We start from the raw sequence: 22,975 nt of genomic DNA, 5'->3' as shown, positions 1-22,975 counted from the left end.
ATATTAAATACAAATAAAGATTATATATTTTTAATTTACTATCTCAGTGCATATTTCTTTGACTATTTCATCCCATCACTTTGGGGTACAATAGGTTTAGGTTGTCTTTTTGTCAAAGATAGTTGGTGTGTATTACATAAAGGGATTTTTTGTCTTTTAAACAACACATCAATATTTCCCCTATTCTCTTTGCCCTTTCGTAGATGGTGAACCATTATCCTACTTCCAAGTTATTGTCAAAAAATCACCTATTCACTGCATGACCTCTATTCACTAAATGTAATAGGTGAAACCTCATGGTCTTATGTTCACATCAATAAATCATCATAAAATCCATGAAATAACCAAAATTTGCTTTCAGCTAGAAATTTTTAAGTTGCTAGTTGCGCAATATAGCCATTAAACAGACCTGGTGATTGCATTTGTATTAACCTTTGACGGCCTGTACCAAGCTGTAAAAGCTGTATAGCCATAAACCAAACATGTGCAATAATGACATAACATAGGTATAAATAACAGAGGGATGATAATGGAGGTGTTAAAAAAAAAAAGTTCAGTGTTATTATGTAGCCACACTAGGCAAAGAGGATTGAATGTTCTTCCTTTCCGTCAGTTACATAAAAAAAAAAAATCACCCATTATATGACAATCGGCGAGCAAGTGTGCACATTATTCTTGGTAGTAGAGGGTTAATAACATGAATATAAGTTCATATTGTCCCTTTACAAAATTTTGCTACAGATAAAGTCAATATTTACTTTATTTAAGAGCTTTGCGAAGCTCCTATGTTCACCCATCAGCTTCCTTCCTATAACTTTTCATTCCTAACACCTAGAATCTCAGAGAATCTCCTCCTTCAATTGAATCTAGGATTGTGTTTTAGTTGCTCACGGGCTGAGCCCTCTCAATAGCCAGTAAGTGTTTGGTGCAAACACTCACGGGTAACACCCGCGATCAGTGTTAACTCATCTATCGCTACTGGCAAGGCTCCCGGCTTCTTCAAAAAGAGTCAAGATTGCCGCTCCCCGTGATGTCATCGGGGACGACCATCGGTTGCCATGTAGACCCGAGGCTGTCGTTTAAACCTAATTAAATGAATTACGAGCAAAATCCCCATATACTGCCATACTGTGGGTTAAAGTACCTTGGGGGGGGTCTGAGAAATATTTAAAAAAAAAAAAAAATGTAAAAACTTTTTAAAAAAATTATGTATAAATAAACAGTAAAAATCTTAAACACATTAGGTCTCGCCGCTTCCGAAAATGGCCAAAGTAAAAAATGGCACTTTTTTGCCATTTTGAAAATTTTTTAAAATTTCAATAAAAAGTGATCAAAAGGTTGTACAGTTCGAAAAATACAAGCATTGAAAACCTCATCAAAAGTCACACAAAAAATGACACCACACACAGCTCTGTACAAGTATGAAATAGTAAATATTTTTTTCTTTTTTGTACAGGAGGTTTTAAATTTTGTATATGTATGAAAACATTATAAAACCTATAAAAATTTGGTATCCCAGTGATTGTACCGACCCAGAGAATAAAGTAGACATGTTCTTTGGGGCACACATCACAAGAAAACGGCACAAATGCGTTTTTTCACCAATTTCACTCCATTTGGAATTTTTTTCCCAGCTCTCCAGTATATGGCATGGAATATTAAGTACCGACACTTTTATTTGTAACAAATTGAATTTCAAACAAGCCCTCACCCAGCTCATTACATGGAAAAATAAAAAAGTTATAGATCTTTGAACGTGGGGGGTGAAATGTGAAAAAGCCAAAACTAAAAAAGGACCTTAGCATTAAGGGATTAAACGTAAATATCTCCAATTCACTAGCATCTTCGATTCATATGAAAGAGGAGATTCTCCTCTTTAAGATGAAAAAAACCCTGAAATTCTAGGTGCCAGGGATTCAAACTTCTGGCTCATAGAATAAAGGCCGTATCTTTAAATCTTACTGATCCAAAGAGTAAAGGATAGGTGTCATTTTGAGCAAACTGTAAAATCTGTAAAAACAGACTCCAGAAGAAAATGGTGCAAATGTTTTTGAAAGAGAGTTCTTAAATTTCTTAAACCCCCTAGTGATGTGTATACAATGAAGATCATTTGAACCCCTTACTTTATAATATTACTCAGTTTTATTGATGTTTTAGCTCCTATAACTCACTAAGATTGTCAGGGTCTAGGGTTTTATATAGCTTCTGAACATTCACTAGTATCTGCCTCATAGAAAAAGAGAGAGAGATAGATAAGGGATGATGAGATCCATGAGATGGATATAGCACACAATGACCCTCTGCTAACTCGCCTATCACACACACACACTGTTAGCTATACTATATCTCAGGTATAACACACTCTGTGAGTTTGGCTATAACTCCTTCTCTGATATAAAGATCTTGTCTTGCCTGTAGCTTGTAGAGTAAGTCTCTGCACACTGCTACTGAATCTGCCATGCTTGACCATAATCAGAAGATTTACGGTAGGATCGCGGGTAACCGAAATGCTATACACAGGAATGATGGGGACTGGTCGGAATTAGATCTGTGAAATGTTGTATTTTTGTTAATAACAATGAATTAGAGATTGTGTTATTTTGTAATCCTGAGTATATTTAAAGGTGTATCCCAGGAATAAGCATAATTCGTATACAAATTGGTCCTTCAAATGCTGTAGACACACACTGTATTGAAGAATTAAAATGCTACTGGCCCTTTAATCAATCTGTTGATTTTCTTCACATGGACCAGACACAGGACAGAAGATGGCCGCTGGTCACATGTCCACATCACATGTCCTGCACCTGCCTGGGCAGGACATGTGATCACCACAATGTTTGTCTGTAATTGGTCGGTTGCAGTGCGTCCCGTAGACATCTCAGTGAGGTAATGTGCAGTAATGGCAGTTACACATCATTACAAAGGTAGATCGGGTGGTAGGTGGATCAATGGGACGTGAGGATAGCCCTTTTAAGGGCTAATCCTCACGTCCCCGGACTTTTTTAGTAACTTTTATCAGACTTTTATGCAAATTTTGTTATGTGGCTACTGGGGCGTGGAGTAGCCGCATCTGAGGTTACATGGCGCGGCTCACCCTCTTGTCTGGCCTGCTTGGTAATTATACTGACTACCACTATGTGTATTGTCATTACGCTATAGATATATTCATTTTGTCTAACGCATCTTGTTACTTGACAGGCTGAGGGTTTTGGGGCTGGACAGGGAGGGGTTGTTTCTCTGATGGGCCTTATCATGGGCCCTACCCTCCCTTGGGTTTTGTATAGAGGACGTTTTGCTCCTTTTTAAGTGTTTTTATTTGTCCTTGGTTTGGTGTGTTACATATATGTTGTATGTTGTATTTATATTGAATAAAGATTATGAATTTTGGTATAGCACATGGTTACTTTGCATTTTTGTCTATATAAATATTGCCTGCTCAGCTCCCCTTGCTCTATAACATGCTGCCTCCAGTTTGCTCTGCATTTGCATTTTTTATATCCATGAACCCAAACAAGAAGTATTTCCATGATAATCGTCTGCTTGTATGTGAGTGACCTGGCACCATAAAACATTTAGTAAGTCCAATTCATCCAATCATCGGCCCATGTAGAAGAGTTTGGATATCTTTTTATATTTACTATACATTCATCTGTCCCAGCTTTGGCCTCCATCCAGCCTTATTTACTGCAGCCGTTCTTTGTGTATCGCACATCCGCCAAGTCTGACACCTGCCTAATTTCACCTTCTGTGTCTTTTATATTACATCTGCCGCTACATGAAACATCTAGTCACAACGGGTAACTCGTAATATATCTTTTTTCTTTTCAGATCACAATTTTTTTTTTATTATTTATGTTGCGTTTTACTTTTTTTCCTCAACAATCTATATTAACCCTTTTTTGATTAAACATATTTTCTGATTCCATACATTTACCTTGTGTTCATAATGTATTTTTAGTAGTTTGTTGTTTTTCTTTTGAAAAACATAACATTTTATTGCAATTATAACTATATAAAAGTTAGTGTTATTGGTCACATTTTCCCTCTTGGTGGGAGACAGATACACTGTTTATCCACATACATGTACCGTCTGACCTGTTGTGAGACTTTTGTTTGGGAAGGGGGTTGATGGTTGTTGCAAAGAAAAAATAAATTTCCATGTGGGGCATGTGATCTGCTAGTTGAAGATTACCACATATGAGCAGAAACCTCTTTGCTTCCCTTACTTTTGTGCCTTTCCGTTACTCCTGTGACAGATTCCTCAGGTCCAGGAGTTGCTTAGACTTTCTCAATTCTAAAGGGTGAAACTGAGTGTTATGTCTTGTCACATGGACAAGTATCTGTCTGTCTTATGGAGGAGAATTGTGGTGCAGAAGTCTTGCTAGTAGGCTTAAAGAGTTACTGTAAAGTTACTGACAAAAAATAGTTTTGGCACAGTTGGAAAGAGCCTCTGACAACAATTCCAATGATGCCTACATCATGCTTCTGCCTTCTTCCTATCCGGAGAAATGGGGTTAATAGATATATGAAGCTATTTGTAAAACCCTCTCTGCTTTTTCTGAAGTGGGCGGGACTTCCTGGGTGTGACATCAGCTAAGTGCAGTGAGGCCAATAGCATTCAGGGCATCCACATGAACAAACAGCTCGGCCAATCAGGATACAGAATCAGTGTTACTGCTTGTACAGAGATCTAATGCAGAGCAAAGCAGGAGAGACATAGAGCTGGAGCTCTGAAACATACAGTAATCTACTACATCACAAAGAAAGATACACTAAGGGTGTGTTAAGGCATGTGATTTCTAATGCATCAGAATAGCAGAGAAGAGGAGATTTGCCTTATTTCATAGCTGTTAACTTTGCTTTAACGCATACATTTTGTAAAAACACAGGTGTTAACACATGGTAACATAATGTCTACATAGTGTTAACACCTATGTTAATGCATGTGTCTCTTAGCAGTTAACATTGCATTATGTAATCAGGCAAATCTCTACTCAGCTGTTCTGATGCATTTGAAAACGCATGTGTTACTGCAACATGTGAACACACCCTAAAACATGTCCACCTACACTATAAAACACCTACATAGGAATAAAAAGATGAACACGTGACAGCATCCCTGTATGTGTGTGTGTCTATATGTATATAATATATATTCACAGTGAAACCCCTCCATAAGACCACCTCTCTGCGAGGACTAGCTCTCTAAAAGACTGTTTTGTTTGTTGTTTAATTTAATCACTTATTTATTTTTTGCAATTATACTATATGGGAGCTGCCCCCTATCTGCAGAACACCACATTCCTGTACAAAGGGATCTTCTCATAGAGGCTGCACTGTATACATACTGTGCTGTTTGTGCGAGATCTGATGCCAGTCATTAGAACTGGTGGAGAGCTTTTCCTTTATTCATACATACAAACACATTTCTACTATATCCAAGTTTTCAAACTCAAACAGCCTTGCTACATACATATTAGTCGTATGCTTATGACATCATGACAGGTCCTGTAGCTGCATGGAGCTTTTACTGTTCTGAAGAGTGCATGTGCTAGTGACCCCCACAGCTCTCCTCCGTCTAACTACGGAATCACATGGATAAGGCACTGCTTGCTTCCAGCCTGTTAGCTGACGGCTGAAGATCACTAATAAGTGTAAATTAGAGAATTGCTTATTTTGGCTTGGTGCAGAGCTAGGAAAAAGTTTTGTATATCTTACAGTTACACTTTAACGGGAACATGTCGGGGCAAGGAGATTTAGTGTCCCAAATTGCCCACCTATTGGCCTACTATAGTAGGGCAAAAAAAGCTAAAAGACTCTCTATACTTGCCTCTGCCTTCAGTGAAGCCAATGTAATACTCCCTGGCTTCACTGCGCATGTACAGTACCTACAGCACTTGGTGGTGAAGCCAAGGTGCTCCACAGATTTTACCATGCCAACTTCATTGAAGCAACACACAGGCGCGGGAAGCACCAGAGATTGGTCAGTTGCCCGCTTCAGACTTATCGCTAGTAAGTATTAAGGTTTATTTATTTTTATTACGGCCCCAATCAAAATAAATACCCAACTGCGTAATCGTGGTACAATCCATTGAACCTTTGAGGGCTTTGAACTTTTAATTTTAAAAGTTCTCAATTCCTATTGAATGCTGCTTGCTTAGGGTTCCCCAGACCTGGTGGCACGTTTCCTTGGACAAATTGGACATTTATTTATTTTTTCTTATTTAATTATATTTATAGGGGTTCTTGGGGACAACAAGCATCCACAGGGTGGATCAGCAAGAGCTAACTTGCTGATTGGTGGAGGCCTCAGTGATGAGACTCCCACAGATTACAAGAAAAGAGGCATCTTGCAAGAGGTCTCTCTGCTGCTCCTTTCCTCTCTCTGGCGCTGAGCACTGTACTTTTCTATCTCCTTCAGTGAATGGAGTGGCGACAAACATGTCCAACCTGCTGCTCTTTTTTTTTTATTTAAGGGGGGGGGGGTGGATAATTGACGACTGTTCTAGTGTTCCATAAGGGTCCTATCATCTAGATCCCCTGTCCCATGGATGGGGGCTGACTTGCGGTCACCCCTTATAATGATTTGATGTGAGAGCCATCTAATTTTATTGCATGGTACAGTCACTGTAATTGATCATGTAACTATTCTGCAATACATAGTATCATAGTAAATAAGACTGGAGTTGAACCATGAGAAGGCAAAAACCCTGCAAGGCTGATGGCAATTGGCCCAAAGTAGGGAAAAATACCTTCCCGAACCCCATGAACAGCTAAAGTCTGCCAGAGTTGGTACAGGCAGCAGGAGAAAAAGTTTCTCCAGCTTCCAATGGCATGCAGATAATTATTTAAAAGTCCACTTTATTAGAAAAAATATGAATAATATAAAAGCATTAAAGGACGTCCATAGTAAGAAGAGAAACTGACGCGTTTGGAACCAAACGGGTTCTCAGTCGTAGCCTAATGAGGAGGACATGAAGCATAAGTACGTATAAGTATTTAAGCATAAGTACGATGATCACGTGATTCAACAACAAAAGGGCTTCCGGTGGAGTAAATAGACAACAATATATAACAAAATGTAAAGAGCAAAAGCTACTAATAGAGATACATGAGATCAGTCTTGTAGCTTAAACCAAATGGAAACCTAGTTTGGAGGGTTAATATCCAAAAGTCTTCCCGCGAGCGCAATAGTCTGGTCCAATTCCCTCCTCTAAAGGGGGCAGAGCACACATTCAATGAGGATGACAAACAATGAGAAACACATTCTCGGAAGTGTTTGGAAAGACCAGATAAGCCTGAAGATAAGGTAGGCCCTTGTTTGGTGGCACCGGTAATTTGTTCAGCAATTTACAAAATGTACAGGCGGCTAGATACACCACATGGTCACTGGAGCAGTTCAAGTGGTAAAAGAAAGGAATTGTGAAGTCTTAGAAATATATTTACATAAATTCCATCGGGTTTGACCATCAGGGCATCAGGTGAGATGAGCTGAAAACACATTTATTTCCCAGAGTTGGTACAGCAGCTTGTAAGCAGCTCTCCACTTTGACTTATGGTCACACGGGGGGAGGGGGGGCAGAGGGGGCCTGGGGGTTGTTGTGTGTTTTTCTTTAATTTTTCTTATTGAGTATATTTTTCGTCTATTTAAAGCAAGAGGTTAAAAAAAAAATTATAATTAGATTTTTTTCTTTAATCCCTCTTCTGTTTCTTCCTCCCAGCCCTGTGAGCAGCCTCCGTCCATGCTCATCAGTCATTATGTGTGGACTTACCTTGACTGTATCGTTGTGCATTCTGTGTTTGTGTTCTTTATTGTAACATTTAATCACTGCGCTTTCTAATGGACTTTTGCTTTTAACAGACTATTGCTTTGATGAGTAGTGATAAATTCCTTGTAAAGGATTCCTCTGTAATTTTCCATCCCGCTCTGAGTGTAATTGGTTTAGGGTTTATATAAATGTGCAATAAACCGGCGCTGTGGCAGTATAAACAATAACAGAATTATGATGGAAGCCGGGGCTTTATTACATGGCTCTATGGAATGAATGCCGACTATCTGCGCTACATTTTTTTTTACATTGATTTAATATCAAAGGATGTAGTACTGTGTTACTATTATTTATTTAGCGTAGACGAATTTGCCGAGCTAGTTTGAGCCTTTATTCGGATGGCAGAGTGGTGGAGTTCCTGTTGCTTTGCTGTGGTTTTTTTTACTTTGATCTGTATTGTGTGAAATTTCAAAGGTTAACTTAGACGCTGAGGGTTTTTTTTTTTTATCAGGACATTAAATTGACATTTTGGAAAATGTAGCAACAAAATGAGAGGTTAACGCTGTAAAAAAAAAAAAGGGTGAAATGATGTCTTCAGTATTGTAGAAATTCATACATCTCAAATGTCCCTCCCATTGCGCATGGATGGCTCTCCGCTCACCAAGCTTTTCTTCCCTGCCTCATTAACCCTGTCTGTCTTTTACTAATGAGTACAGTACATGTCGTACCAGTGAATTATTCAATGTTTACTCTGGATATGAATCTAGTCAATTTTTCCATTTATGATTCTTATTAAATGCATTTACATCATGTGCCTGATGTATATATGAGAGCAGTTGGAAATATTTATCATTATACTTTGTTTTCCCTTCTTCTGTATCATTATTTTTTTATTCAATCTCATGCAGCTTCGCTTTTCTGCTCTTTAGTTTTATAATTCCAACATCCATTTAGACAAAGACTCCATTGTAGGTTATGTATTGTTTTTTGATTTTTTTAATTACTTTTTTTTCCCCCTAAATTCAATAAATATTTGGGGCGCTGCTCTGGCTTTTCATTATATTAAGTCATCTAAAAAGCCACTATGTAATAATATAAATAGCCTATTGAGGTTGCTGGCTAGCCATAGCTTACCCTTGTGTACTAAGACTCTGACCTCTTTTGATCACCCTGGTAGACACATTTTAAAGATTGTTGTCTGTGGACCATTCTTATGTTTCTGAACAAAGCAGGGCATATCCAGCTCAGCTACATTCACCCTGTAATTGATTATAATCATATATTTTTAATATTATCATTATGATGCAGAGTATTTTTTTTTATGTCTTTGTACAATGTTTTTATGATATTATGTTATTGTTTTATGTGTTTTTTTTATGGAGCAGTGTCAACTATATTAATTGTAGGTGCTTTCTAAAGTGGTTATTTAATCCAAATGATTTGTATATAAAAAATAATGATATAATATAGTTGGTCAGTACAGTCAGTCCCCGGGTTACTTACAAGATATGTTCTGTAGGTTTGTACATAAGTTGAATTTGTATGTAAGTTGGAATGGTATATTTTATAAGTGTAACCCCAGCCAAAATTCTTTTGCAATGAAGAGAACCTGGAGAGGGCTCCAACACTCGAGGTTAATGAGTGTCGGAAACACCAAAGGGGAACAAACACAAAAAGAGGCGCAACCCTAGTGTAATATTGTCATGGAAAGGTGAGACAAAGTGATCGAGACGTCACAATTTGACTCTCACCAATTCTTTTGGTCTCTGTGACTGTTCTTTTGGATTTTAAAAAATTTTGGATTGTCAAAGGAACCAGGATTAACAATAAAGCTTAATTACAGACCCCTCTCATAACTGTTGCAGCTGATCATTGTAGCCTAGGGCTAAAGTACAGTAAATTGCCAACATCCAGAAGTCTGTTTGTAACTAGGGGTCGTATGTAAGTCGGGTGTTCTTATGTAGGGGACAACCTGTATATATTTTTTTATTTTTTAAAGGGAACCTGCCACCACATTTTCACAAATATAGCTATTGACGGGTTAGATCCCTATGAACTACCTGACACCTTTCTTTTAGCTGAAAATAGGTTTCCTTACATCTCCATAAATCAACCTCATCTTATATTACCTACTATCACAGGCGGTGTGTCTAGCTCGTGCCAACCGCTAGCATCTAGTCCTCCCTATGTCCAATGCCTTTTTTCAGAATGTCATGTGACCAGGGTGATGTCATCTGAGGTCCTCTACCCAGTTCCATTTGCAATGTCTACCCCATGTATGTATCTGATCACATAAAATCACAGCATGCCTCCATGGACTTCTACACTGTGATCAGATACATACATGAGTTAAAATTTACTATGCAAGACTCACTTAGTGTGATTGAACTTAAATTGGCTGAGTTGCATATAAGTGTACACACGAAGTGTTTTAAAATTGCAGCCGTGGAAAGGAACATACCGCTTTGACTCCGTTTAGAAACTGCCACGGCCCGTTTTACATATGCGTTTCTTTGCAAATGCATGCGATCGGTAACCATCACCTGGTGTTTTGCTTTTAAACGATACAAGACATCGGTTGCTGGTAACCGATTGGTAATGCATATAAACGCATATATGATTGGGCGAAAGTGCGACCGCTTGCGCTTTGGTCCAGCTTCTAAGCTGGATGTGTGACCGCAGCCCTAGGGATGGTCTTTAAACATAGTTATTAATGAAACATTTTTTAGGGTGGGTTGATTTAAATGGAAGGTTCTTTTTAAGTCTTTTAATGAACACAAAAAAGCGAAAAAGGGATAAAGATCCCTGATGGCATCAACTTCCTTTTCACATTTAAACTCACAGGAAATGGATAATGTTGGAGCTTGTGATTGGCCATGTTGAGTGAGACCAGTATGTAAAGACCAAAGAGAACCCGCAATGGGATGGGGGATCTGTGAGGTCCACATCACATTTGGAGACCTACTACTGGAACGTTTTTTCACTAGGTTTGATTGATTACTGGTTGTTGGTTCAATCTTCTGTGTCCTGGCCCACTATACTCGGCAGCTGTTTGTACAGAGTCTGTCCTAACAATGATCTTGTTTTTGATAATTATGGATTTGGATGGCACATTGAAATATAATTGGTCCGGAATGAGAAAATGTGTTCCCTGTAGTGCGCAGTTTTTGAATATATTGCTTATTTTTCCTTGTACATCCTTAGCTTGTTGATCTCTTTTCATAGACTTCACCCTTTATCTCCACTGCCAATATTTGCTTGTCTTGCTCTGTATGACTCAAAGATCTCTCTATATTTAGCTAGCAAGCTGTTAGGAATTTACAGTGTTCAATATACCAAAGTATAACTGTTGTCTACCATGAAGTTATTATAACTCGGATGTTCTTGCATCCTTCATTTAGAGCCTGCTGTGATCTCTTACGGTGCCATAAAATTTTAAAATGTTAAAATTGCTGTAAAACACTGGTTCTGCAGATTATTGCAGTCATTCACATATTTCTAGGAGAGCTTTTGTTACTCAAAAAATTCCAGTGTAAAATGCAAAAGTATTAAATTGCTCTTGTTTGTTGGTAGGTAGTTACCTGTTGTTCTGTCTTGCTTCTCAGAGTTGCAGAATTATCTAGTATTAACGATGGATCCAGGGATTAGAGATGTACCATTTAGGACAGAATCAACACAGAAGGATTCAGTAATGCAGTGCTGCACTCTGTGTAGTGGCAGGGCTTTGTTACTACAGCTCAACTCAATTCCTTTCACAGCGAGCTGTCCTGCAGTTACCCAAGTCAGCCACTGAATAGAGGACGGAGCTGTGCTGTACATAATTTCTTAAGTGTTTCCTAATTTAAAGAAATTCCAACAGCTGCAGAGACAAACCCTTCTGATTGCTGCCATACGTAGATATAAAGGGGCTCTTACCCCTCACAACGTGTCCTTTTTACGTTACGATATAAATACAATAATTGGGCAACTTTTCTTCAGCATGCATAATGTGCCTCCTCTCTTATTCCAACTTAAATTGTAAATAAATTGACCCAGTTGGGGATGTGTCCCAGTTTTGCTTTAGGTCATCAGCACATGACCCTGCCTGGTTTAGCCGGACTTCACAGACTGACCACAGTACAAAGGATTGGACTCTGAGCATTAGAGTGATAAATGATGCAAGGAGTCTTCTTATCCTTGCTGTAATCATCAGTACAATTCGCTAATGCTATTTTTCAAGGAAGATGGTACTCCATGCATTATATATCATTATGATGCAAGGAGTCCTCTGCTCGGTCTATGAAATTTGTGGACTCTGCACTATCTTTTTATGGACCAACCACAGTTAAAAGGAATGGTCTCCAAACCTCATGATGATATGTGATACAGGGAGCCCCGTCACCAGCTCTATGGTTGGTCCAAGAAGTCCGACCATTGCACTTCCCGTTTTTCATGGACAGATCACGGCTGTGTGCCACTGGCCTTATTCTGATGTGTGACCTAAAGGAATTTATTTTGTATTTATTGATGATAAAAATTAATAATAATTCCTTTCTTTATATAGCACACACAAATTGCGTAGCGCTGCACATCTCTTGCCAAATCGGTCCCTGTCCTTAATGGGGCTCACAATCTAATCAACCTACCAATGTTATATGTATGTTTTGGAGTGTGAAAGGAAACCCACGCAAACACGGAGAGAACATACAAACTCTTTACAGATGTTAACCCTGAGACTTGAACCCAGGTCCCCAGCGCTGCAAGGCTGTAATGCAAACCATTAATCCACCGTGCTGCCCTACCAGCCTAAACAATTTATAGCTCTGTTTGACTTATCACTCGTGTCATTGTATTTTCTTTTATACTATCTCTTTATATTTTTATTCATTTATCATATCTTAGGGGAATGATGTCTATTGCCTTGTGCTGGTCTGGTGTCTTCAGTTTAAGGAAACTCATTGTTATAAAATCCATGTCTGCAAGTTCATGTATGGATAGGTGTTTTCTAGCGCCCTGAGGATTGGGTGAGATGTAGAGAAGCGGTATAGGTATGTAGTAGCGCTTCCTCACTATGTATGAAGGAGTAAATAATCTGCTCTGCTCTTCATTATCTCTGTGTAGAGTCTAGTGATAGCGCCTCGGGCTCCCACAGTCGTGGAACAGAAAGGATAAGCTATTCTAAGTATGGAGCGGAGTATAATTGATCGGAGACATCACGCTGAACATTTCTCTGCATTTTCCCTTCATTACTTTATTATTATTTTGTTCTTCTTATGGGTTTTGTTGTGATGATTCTTGTTTCCTTTGACCTTTTTCCTCCATAAATGTGCATTTCACAAACTGCCGCCCCTGAAGTGCACAAATAATTTGGATTGTGACCACGGATAACATTGGCAACATGTGGTCAGTTTGTTAAACCTGGAATAGCGGTGGAGTTAATGTGCATAACTATGCGGAAAATCTGCAGTTATGTGTTGACAGGTTTATTATGTTATCCACAAGAGTGGCCTCTCCGAGCCATTGAAATATTTCTTTCAAATCTGCTCTTCTCCTGTCATGTTATGTGCAGTTCTGCTGATGTTGTTTCATCTTTGCCGGTTTCATTGCTTTTTTTTTTTTGTGTTAACTCTTTCCTCCGAAAATGGCTGAAGCCGGTGAATCTTTTACAAATGTTTCCTTAGAAACGCACAAAGGGGAAAGGTTTCGGGGGCTGAGCTCGCTCATGGTTAATGACAAGATCTCAGCTAACCATTAGCTCACCCTTTTGCTTTTTACTGAATTTTCCATCCACCTCCTGTTGGTCGCTTGAAGGTTAATCCCCAAAGTCAGACAGGCAGAAGCCCTGCGAGCGCTGCGAGTATTCCTCCGCTCGGAGCGATTCCTTCTCTTCTCAGAAATAAACGATTCCTGCCGTGTTCAGTGATTTTTGTGCAGCACTCCACACGGCTGAGCGAGTGCATCAATACTGTAGTCCTTACATGCTGTACATACTGATGACACTCTCTGTTTAACGTGATTGACTGAGCCGGATAGGGAAGCAGATGCACCTGCGAGAGATGTACAGACGTACACGCATACATTTGCAGCCTGCAAAACACTTAACGCTTTCTCTTTGACTTGAAAATGACGGCGTGATGTTCCTGATGTGGTGAATCGGAGGTAGTACAATCGGCTCCAGATGCCTTTGTTGTTATGAGCGGTGACATAAATGCAGTTAGGTGCAGGGTATTTGTGTTTCAACTCTGAAGTTTTAATTCTCTATTATGTGTGGATGATCCTTCATGGGGGTTGGCACCTGGAAGGCAGACGGATACTGTGGATATATCTCCGTGCTTGGATCAGCGCTGAGCTGGCTGATGTTCCCGGTAAACCTGACACTGTCTTCTCTTCCTTTGTTTAGGCTTTGAGGCAGCAGCAGAAGAGAAGAAATGGGGTCTCTATGATGGTAAACAAGACTGTCCCTCGTGTCGTCCTGACGCCTCTAAAGGTGTCTGATGAGCAGTCGGATTCACCTTCAGGTAAAGATGAAACACGCTGCACATTTTACCAGAAAATCCACTCGCTGAAGCCTTTTGTGTAAGGAAGGCAGTGAGATGACGGGAGGGCTGCATGGAGAAGGCTTTCGTCTCTCTACTCCCAGAGACCCTTATTTATACAGATACATACATAAGCGGGCAATAGGATTCACAACGCATAACTAAACAGTTTGGCTGCTGCGGAAAGATATGGGAAACCAATCATTGCAGCCTGGTTAAAGAAATGTAATATGGGACCACATGCTGGCGCTAAATGCCTGCAAATGTAGCTCCGTTACACGCCGCGATCTAGTGGCATTCACCTCGTAGAAAAGTGTCCCTTCTGAAGATAAATTATAGGCTCGTCTGTCAATGTTTCTGTTCACATTTATAATTGGGGGACAACAAATGTCAGCCTCACAAGTTGTGGAAGTTACTGTGCTTTACATTGTATTTAAGGCTTATATTTCTCCAGGTTGTGTTTTATTTAGTTTCCTTTGTTCTGTACATATGTTTTACCTCTGTCTCCCTTGCGCATTTTACTTTATTAAATCGCAGTCAATAAGGTCAAGTCCTGTGTTATTGGAGACGACCCCCGGGCCAGATTGTTATTGGGTTCCTTCATGGACTGTTTTACTCTTATACATGATTGTTAAAAAACCAAAACAAAAAAAAGCCAAAAATGTTAATTTAAGATTTATATAACAAATAATGATAAAGATTGGAAATGTATCTGAATGTTGTGGATGTATATATTTATCTCCATACACACAGTAATGCACATTTATCTCTTTAGTTACATGGGTGATATCTAATAATAAATGAATCCTCGTGTGTTTAGTTCTATACATTATATTTTATCACTCATGTTAATTGCTATACATTTATAAATGATGTTATCCTTGTAAGGTTAAGTTCACACCTTACAACAGGTTTCGCTATTCTGTCAGTAGCACATCACTCTTCTATTGATATCAGAATTATAACACAAAACAACAATTAAAGTCAACGGGAAACAGAAGGTGAAAAAATGACCTTCTGTTTTTAGTTTCCGTTCTCCTTAAACAGAAACACAGATACAGGTGTGAACTGGGCCCAAGAAGTAAGCTGACGCTTCACTGAGTAAATGTGATAGAGATAAGTGATGCTCACTAACGGAATGTATGACAACGCGCCTGATATAATAAGAGATTTTGGAGTAATTTGTGCCTAGTTTAGAATTCAGCTATAACCTGTACCAGCATACTGACGCAGGCTACTCTATAGTAAATTCACCAGCCCACCATAAAAAATAGCATTGAGATGGCAAAATGGGGGACAATTCTCAATTTCTTACCCGTGCTCTAGGAATTGTGACTTTTTCATGCTTTATATGCCTAAAGCTGTGAGGATAAATCCCCATTGCTCAGATAAGCACATAAGTGTAAAGCTTTTATTTCTGGTTTATGTTACTAAGCTACATCTCTGCCAAACCCATCAGATCAGTGGAGACAGGCCTACTATATTTTTGTATATTGTGAACCCCTGACTAACCCCAAGAGAAAATACTAGTAGGGAAGAAAATCAAGAAGTTGCATTTCAAGGACTCTCTCCATTTATTCCTTCCCATTGACAACCTGTGCTTTCTTAAAAGTGAATTGGCAAATGTCATGTATGGTTTGTGTTATGATGATTTCTGATGGAAAAAGTTGGAGTTTAATAGAAAAATATCTGATTTAAAAAAAATGGGTCAGGGGGAATAGCAGGTGACAAGTAGACATTGTTAAAGGGAACCTGTCATTAGGTGTTCACCATTAAACTTTTTTTTTTTTTTAAAGATGTAAGCTATGGGGCACACGGGGACAGTATGAAGATCCCCTTTAGGGATCCCCCACTTTTGACTTTGCTCTATGGGTTTGAATAAATAATCCATTAGGCCTCAGCTGAATTGTACATGCAAGACAACCAGCTTGCACAGGTGTTAAAATATATATATAGATATATATATATATATATATATATATATATATATATATATATATATATATATATATATATATATATATATATATATATATATATATATATATAGATATAGATATAGATATACACCCTACACACACATACTTGTATACACCCCACATACTTGTATACACCCCACATACATACATCTACACACATACAAACACACACACACTCATTCACACATATACATACACACACACACTCATTCACACATATACATACACACACACACTCATTCACACATATACATACACACACACTCTTTCACACATATACATACACACACACTCTCATTTATACATACACACATGTAAATATACATACACACATATAGTGGAGTGATGGAGATGAACACCTTGGGGGTTACTCTTTAAAGCCGTGCATTAGCGGGATGGCATTCCTCTCATCTGCGGTAGCATTGCGCAGGTTATTGATTGCCTTCTATCTGTTTTGCCATCCTTTTGTTTCTCTTGTCTCCAGCGAGAAAGAGAAACAGAGATTTCAGCTAAACAAGGATGTTCCTGAAGACATTAAAGCATAGTGAGACAATGCTTTTCTATGTTTTGAAGGGAAGAGATGTAAAGTGTGTGTTTTTCCATCTTCTGTTTCAAGGGTCTGAATCAAAAAACGGTGAAGCAGACAGTTCTGATAAGGAAACCAAGCAAGGGCCAAAATCACCCCCTGGCAAACAAATAAGCCAACATTTAAAGCGGCTAAAAAAATCAGGGTTAGGTAAGTAACCGTTGTGTGTGTGTTTGTTTGTTGTTTTTTTTTTTTGTTTTACATGACTGGAGAATCTTAAATAAGACCTGTCACCAGAATTATACCCCCCAAAATAATAATGTCTGCTTGTAAAGGGTTACAAGTTCTACTCATCACCTAAAATTAACTCAGTCTTTCTTCAAATCACTACCCTGCATACGTGTACCTTTACCCTTTACATTTGCAAAATATATCTCTGTATCTGATCACGTGAAAACACAGCAGCCTCCATGGAGGATGGGGAGGATTAGCAGTCCATGATTTCTGTGATTTCATGTGATCAGATATGTAAATGGGGTACAAATGTAAGGGATAAAGACCTTAGATGATATCACCCTGGTCACATGACATGAAGTACTGAATAGTAAGGAGGCAAAAGGCATGAAAGGGGCAGGCCAAGCAGAATAATATAAAGTTGATTTTTGGGTGTCAGTTTATAGGGCTCTGTAAGGAACCTGTCACTTGCTGTACATGTGAAAATGTAAATAATCTGTTGTACACAGGTAGATAGTTTTGGCTGTAGTGACAAGATGCAAACACATTGAAACAGCAGTGTGTACTGTACAGGTGAAAGTCTGTTCCTTCTGAAATAGATGTACAGGCGGTCCCCTACTTAAGAACACTCGACTTACAGACGACCCCTAGTTACAAACAGACCTCTGGATGTTGTTTATTTACTGTACTTTAACAATTATCATCTGTAACAGTTATCACAGGTGTCTGTAATGAAGCTTTATTGTTAATCCTGGTTCTTATGACAACCCAACATTATTTAAATCCAATTGTCACAGAGACCAAAAACAAATTCTGGCTGTGGTTACAATTATAAAATAAACTGTTCCGACTTGCATAAAAATTGAACTTAAGAACAAACCTACAGAACCTATCATGTACGTATGTAACTGCATGTTATTAGGCTTCTTGTTAGTCATGTTTGGTGTTGAGGGGACTGCCTTGCAAGGAAGCAAAGGAGGCATTGTGTTCCCTGTTCCATCCTGGAAAACATTTGCATATTTCCCAATGTCTATAAGTCTCCACACACTTATAAGGCGGCCTAAATTGGCAAACTCTCCATAAGGAGAACTCTTACCTCCTGACCTTATGTATAAGAACATTTGTGCTTCACAGATTTCAAGAAATATTTTAGGAAAAATCTGTTGTATTTGTCTCCAAGTCCAAAATATATTGCACTGAAAACAGATGTTGTGTAAACTCTCTATAAATGTAAGAATTTGAACAGTTTGAGGGCCCCATTATAGTTCACAAACTAGTCAGTAAGTTTCTCTTTAGTCTTTTACCATTGCATACAATAAGGGAAGCGATCACACAGAACACTGCAGTTTCCCCCAAAGAAGGAATTAATTTTGTTTCCCCCAGATACTTACTTAATTTGGTAGCAACTTTTATAAGTCGTCATAAACGGTTTTACTTGTGAAATAAGTCACTAAACATGAAACCATTAAAGGTCCAATAGTAAGAAGCAGATTTCTCTTACAGCCCAATAATGACGTTTTAATGGCAATTGTCGGACATTATAATCTATACTTTTATGAACGTTGGCAAAAAGTGAGAATAACTAAAACCTTCCGTGCTTTACTGATCTTGAAGTTTAATGAATATCTAGAATATCTAATCTTCAAAGTAAAATAACAAATCAGACTGTAAAATGTCATCTGATATTTCTTGTTTGTTCTGCTTCAAAGGATTTGCTTTTGATGATCCACAATTAACAGCGAATGTCTAAAAATTAACACTTTTCAGTTATTGTGCAAATATTATTGTGATAAGCAACTAATAGAATTGAAAGAAATAGAATAATATTTAGAACAGAGTTTGTAGTTCAGTTTTTACCTCTGTTCTGCATTTTTGAGAGCCAAGTAAAGATTAGATTTAAAGGAGTCTTTGTAAATAAGAAAAAAATGTTTTGTTTGCTGGAGGGGGGTGAATAAAAAAGATAACCATGTATACCTGTCTCTCTCCTCGCTCCCGTTCATCCACGGTGCCACCGGTCTTTGTGGGGTCTCTGTTTGTATAGGGTCTCCTGACCACATCGTTGTACCTGATACAGCCTAAACTCTTAGTCTAAATATGTTTTGCTACGTCCCCCTGTGACATCTCCACTATTCTAAGTAAACGGGATCGGGGCAACCTTGGGTTTTAGAATTCATTTCTATTAATGTGACATGACAGGGTGAAACAGTGACTTTTCACCAGTCAGAAGTTGATCTTTGGTTGTGTGGCGGTTGTGGCCAAGATCATCATATAGCCATAACTTAAAGGGATTGATTGGTCAACTAAACCCATTGTCAAATACAACTTTAAGGAGTATCTGGTCAATTATTTAAGATTTTTATCTATTTAGAAGTGTCTGACGTGAATATTTTAAGCCGCTCTTTGGCCAAAATATTACAATATTCTATGTGTATACAAACACTGGAAATTACAACATCCTAAAATAAAATATAGCTCCAAAAAGCCATTACATTAAAGGAAATCTGCCATCAAAAACCATCATGATAAACCAAGGACGGTTACTTATAGATCGAGGCACTGCGATTGTGGTCATCTTCTTATATTTGGCGTAGAATTGCTGTAGAACCTGCAGCAGTACTTGAAAGTTTCCAGGTGCTGTAGAACTCAACAGTCCGGTGTCTGAAGTGACGCTCCCCCTCTTGTGGCTTACATCAGGCAAAAACTGACTCTCATTAGTATATGACTTTTGATTTGTCATGGGAAACCCCACTGAGGACGGGTGGGGGGCAGAATAAAATAATTGCACTTTCTCTGCCTTGCTGGTCTCTGGCTGAAGTCCGGTCAGACCTTCAGTGCTGATCAAAGGCCTCCTTGGAAGTAAAATGTGATGTAAGAGGAAGTGATGCCCCATGGCCACACCTGCTCCTTCCCCTGGGTTTTTTTTTCGAGGTTTCATGGAAAAATCCTTTAACATAAAAAAAAAATGCTAAAAGGAACACTTTTATTTTACCCAAAAGATTGGATGTTTCTGTAGAACCAATTGAAATTATGTTTTCTACATGTATTTCTAGATTTTATGTATAAATATCCCACAGTAGTTCTATAATGTTGCTTGCACTTTTTCTTATTTTTCTTAACTTTTTCCAGTGTGTTTATAGTATATTAAACATTTTTTTAAAGTTTACATTTACTTTACATTTTTATTTAAAAAAATTTCTGAATGTGGTGAATCAGATTAGCGACATAGGCGGCTGTGCTGTAAGGGAGCTGACTGCGCATCCTCGAGCGTTCCCAAAAGCCAGGGCGACATCGCTGGCTTTCGGAACCGCTGATCCAAGAGAGGGGTCGGAATAGAATCTGAGCCGTAGGTGTGAATAAATTATTAGCAAAGGAACGCGATTACCCTGGGTTGCACACGAGCACCCAGAGCTAATTTTCTTAAAATATAAAGGCAATTTGTGAAGAAATCGCCAAGGTTTTATGGAAAAAAAGAGAAGTGCCTGCATCAGGGTTCCCCTTAGCTACATGGAAGTGTCCTTGGTTTAAACTGAGCTGTTCTAATTGGTAGATTTCCTTTAATATAAAGCACGACTTTCAGGAAACCTTATGACGTGGTGTGGGTTGAAAGCCAAACCAGCATATCTATTCCAGAAGGAACAGATTCCCAACTGTAGACAGCACTGTTTCAATGTGATTGCATCTCTTCAGTACAGTGTAGGGAACTGGTTTAGCTGAGTGAGAGGCTATTGGCTAGGATCAGGAAGCAAGAGTTCTCCTTGTGGAGACTTTGCCATTTAAGGCCACCTTGCAGGTTTGTGGAGACATATCCATTAATGCTGCACTAGGGGATTTGGGAAATATGTCCCATTTTGGGAGCTTGTTTGCATAACCACAGGTGCAGCAGTGTTTTTTAGGTCCTTGTACCACCTTCCATGGAACCACAAATTGAAATGGTATTAGTGTGCTGAACTAATATACTTGGTTCAACTCAATATGTAATGCCTCCTCTTATTACGCCACCCTTTTTGATACCTCCATTCATAATGTCCCCTTTTATTAGACCCCCATTTATAGTGCCCTCTCTCCTTATGCCCCCTTTTATAATGCTCTTTCCATTATATTATAATTTAGAATTCCCGGTCCAGCTATGCCCTCTCACTATAGCATGTACCTCTAATTTCAAAGGTTTTGGGCTTCTAGCTGGCATGCATTTAATTTTGTCAAATTACTCTGCCAGTCTTAATTGATCTTCCCCATTTAGTGTTTGGGGATTGATCATCTTCTTAGAAGACTCTCTCCATGATCTGCCACCATATGGTTACCACTAACATTAAAGGGTATGTAACTCTTCATTATGTTCTTGTTTTTCCTATTCTTTTCCAGGGCATTTGAAATGGACCAAAGCAGAAGATATTGATATTGAAACTCCAGGATCAATATTAGTGAACACTAACCTGAGGGCTTTAATAAACAAGCATACGTTTGCTTCTTTACCTCAGCACTTTCAGCAGTACCTCCTGCTCTTACTCCCAGAAGTAGATAGACAGGTGAGTACTTGCTCTCCCGCGGATTGTGGCCCTTTAAGAACCAAACATTTTTTTATGTCGGGATAATATGGTGCTATTAGTTAACCATTGACAAAAAAAGACAAAACAAACTGTAATCTTATAAAACACAGAAATTGTAATGTAACTGAAGGTCATTTTAGTATTGTCACTGCCAGGGCCGGTTCTAGACAAAGTGGGGCCCTGAGCAAAACTAAATGTGGGGCCCCAAAATAAAACTATTTTATTACCAGTCACAGTCAGCAAGAGCCTCCCTTTAGTATGGTAAAACAAACTGTAATATGGGAGAATTTTATAGGAGATAGATTATGGGGAGATTGATGGGCAGCACAGTGGCTCAGTGGTTTGCACTACAGCCTTGCAGCATTGGTCAACATCTGCAAAGAGTTTGTATGACCCTCCGGGTCCTCCAGTTTCCTCCCACACTCCAAAAATTACTGGTAGGTTGAATAGATTGTGAGCCCCATGGGAACAGGGACTGATTTGGCAAGCTCTGTGCAGCGCTGTGTAATCTGTGTGAGCTATATAAATAAAGAATTGTTAATTATAATTATTATGATTGAAGAAAAATATGAAAGATGATAGAGATTTCTAGATGCAGAACTTTAAAGTAGATGATATACACTCACGGGCCACTTTATTAGGTACGCCATGCTAGTAACGGGTTGGACCCCCTTTTGCCTTCAGAACTGCCTCAATTCTTCGTGGCATAGATTCAACAAGGTGCTAGAAGCATTCCTCAGAGATTTTGGTCCATATTGACATGATGGCATCACACAGTTGCCACAGATTTGTCGGCTGCACATCCATGATGCGAATCTCCCGTTCCACCACATCCCAAAGATGCTCTATTGGATTGAGATCTGGTGACTATGGAGGCCATTTGAGTACAGTGAACTCATTGTCATGTTCAAGAAACCAGTCTGAGATGATTCCAGCTTTATGACATGGCGCATTATCCTGCTGAAAGTAGCCATCAGATGTTGGGTACATTGTGGTCATAAAGGGATGGACGTGGTCAGCAACAATACTCAGGTAGGCTGTGGCGTTGCAATGATGCTCAATTGGTACCAAGGGGCCCAAAAAGTGTCAAGAAAATATTCCCCACACCATGACACCACCACCACCAGCCTGAACCGTTGATACAAGGCAGGATGGATCCATGCTTTCCTGTTGTTGACGCCAAATTCTGACCCTACCATGCGAATGTCGTAGCAGAAATCGAGACTCCTCAGACCAGGCAACGTTTTTCCAATCTTCTACTGTCCAATTTCGATGAGCTTGTGCAAATTGTAGCCTCAGTTTCCTGTTCTTAGCTGAAAGGAGTGGCACCCGGTGTGGTCTTCTGCTGCTGTAGCCCATCTGCCTCAAAGTTCGACGTACTGTGCGTTCAGAGATGCTCTTC

General features: G+C 39.0%; 1 protein-coding gene across 3 annotated transcripts in view; it reads left to right on the top strand.

Moving 5' to 3' along the window:
* The window catches only part of ASXL3 (ASXL transcriptional regulator 3), an 83,942-nt gene that overhangs the window by 37,118 nt on the left and 23,849 nt on the right, over nucleotides 1–22,975 (top strand). Inside the window, exons 1-4 of one of the 3 annotated variants that reach the window (XM_072151995.1) lie at nucleotides 13,617–13,910; nucleotides 14,152–14,269; nucleotides 16,883–17,002; nucleotides 21,389–21,552. In XM_072151995.1, coding sequence (XP_072008096.1) covers nucleotides 14,191–14,269; nucleotides 16,883–17,002; nucleotides 21,389–21,552 — 363 coding nt within the window. In that variant the 5' untranslated portion in view covers nucleotides 13,617–13,910; nucleotides 14,152–14,190. The other 2 variants (XM_072151994.1, XM_072151998.1) reach the window with 2 other exon arrangements.

Source organism: Engystomops pustulosus, chromosome 5, assembly GCF_040894005.1.
Source record: "Engystomops pustulosus chromosome 5, aEngPut4.maternal, whole genome shotgun sequence".
NCBI classification, from domain to species: Eukaryota; Metazoa; Chordata; class Amphibia; order Anura; family Leptodactylidae; genus Engystomops; species Engystomops pustulosus.
Note: the sequence above shows the minus strand (reverse complement) of the source record. Positions and strands in the feature narration are given on the sequence as shown.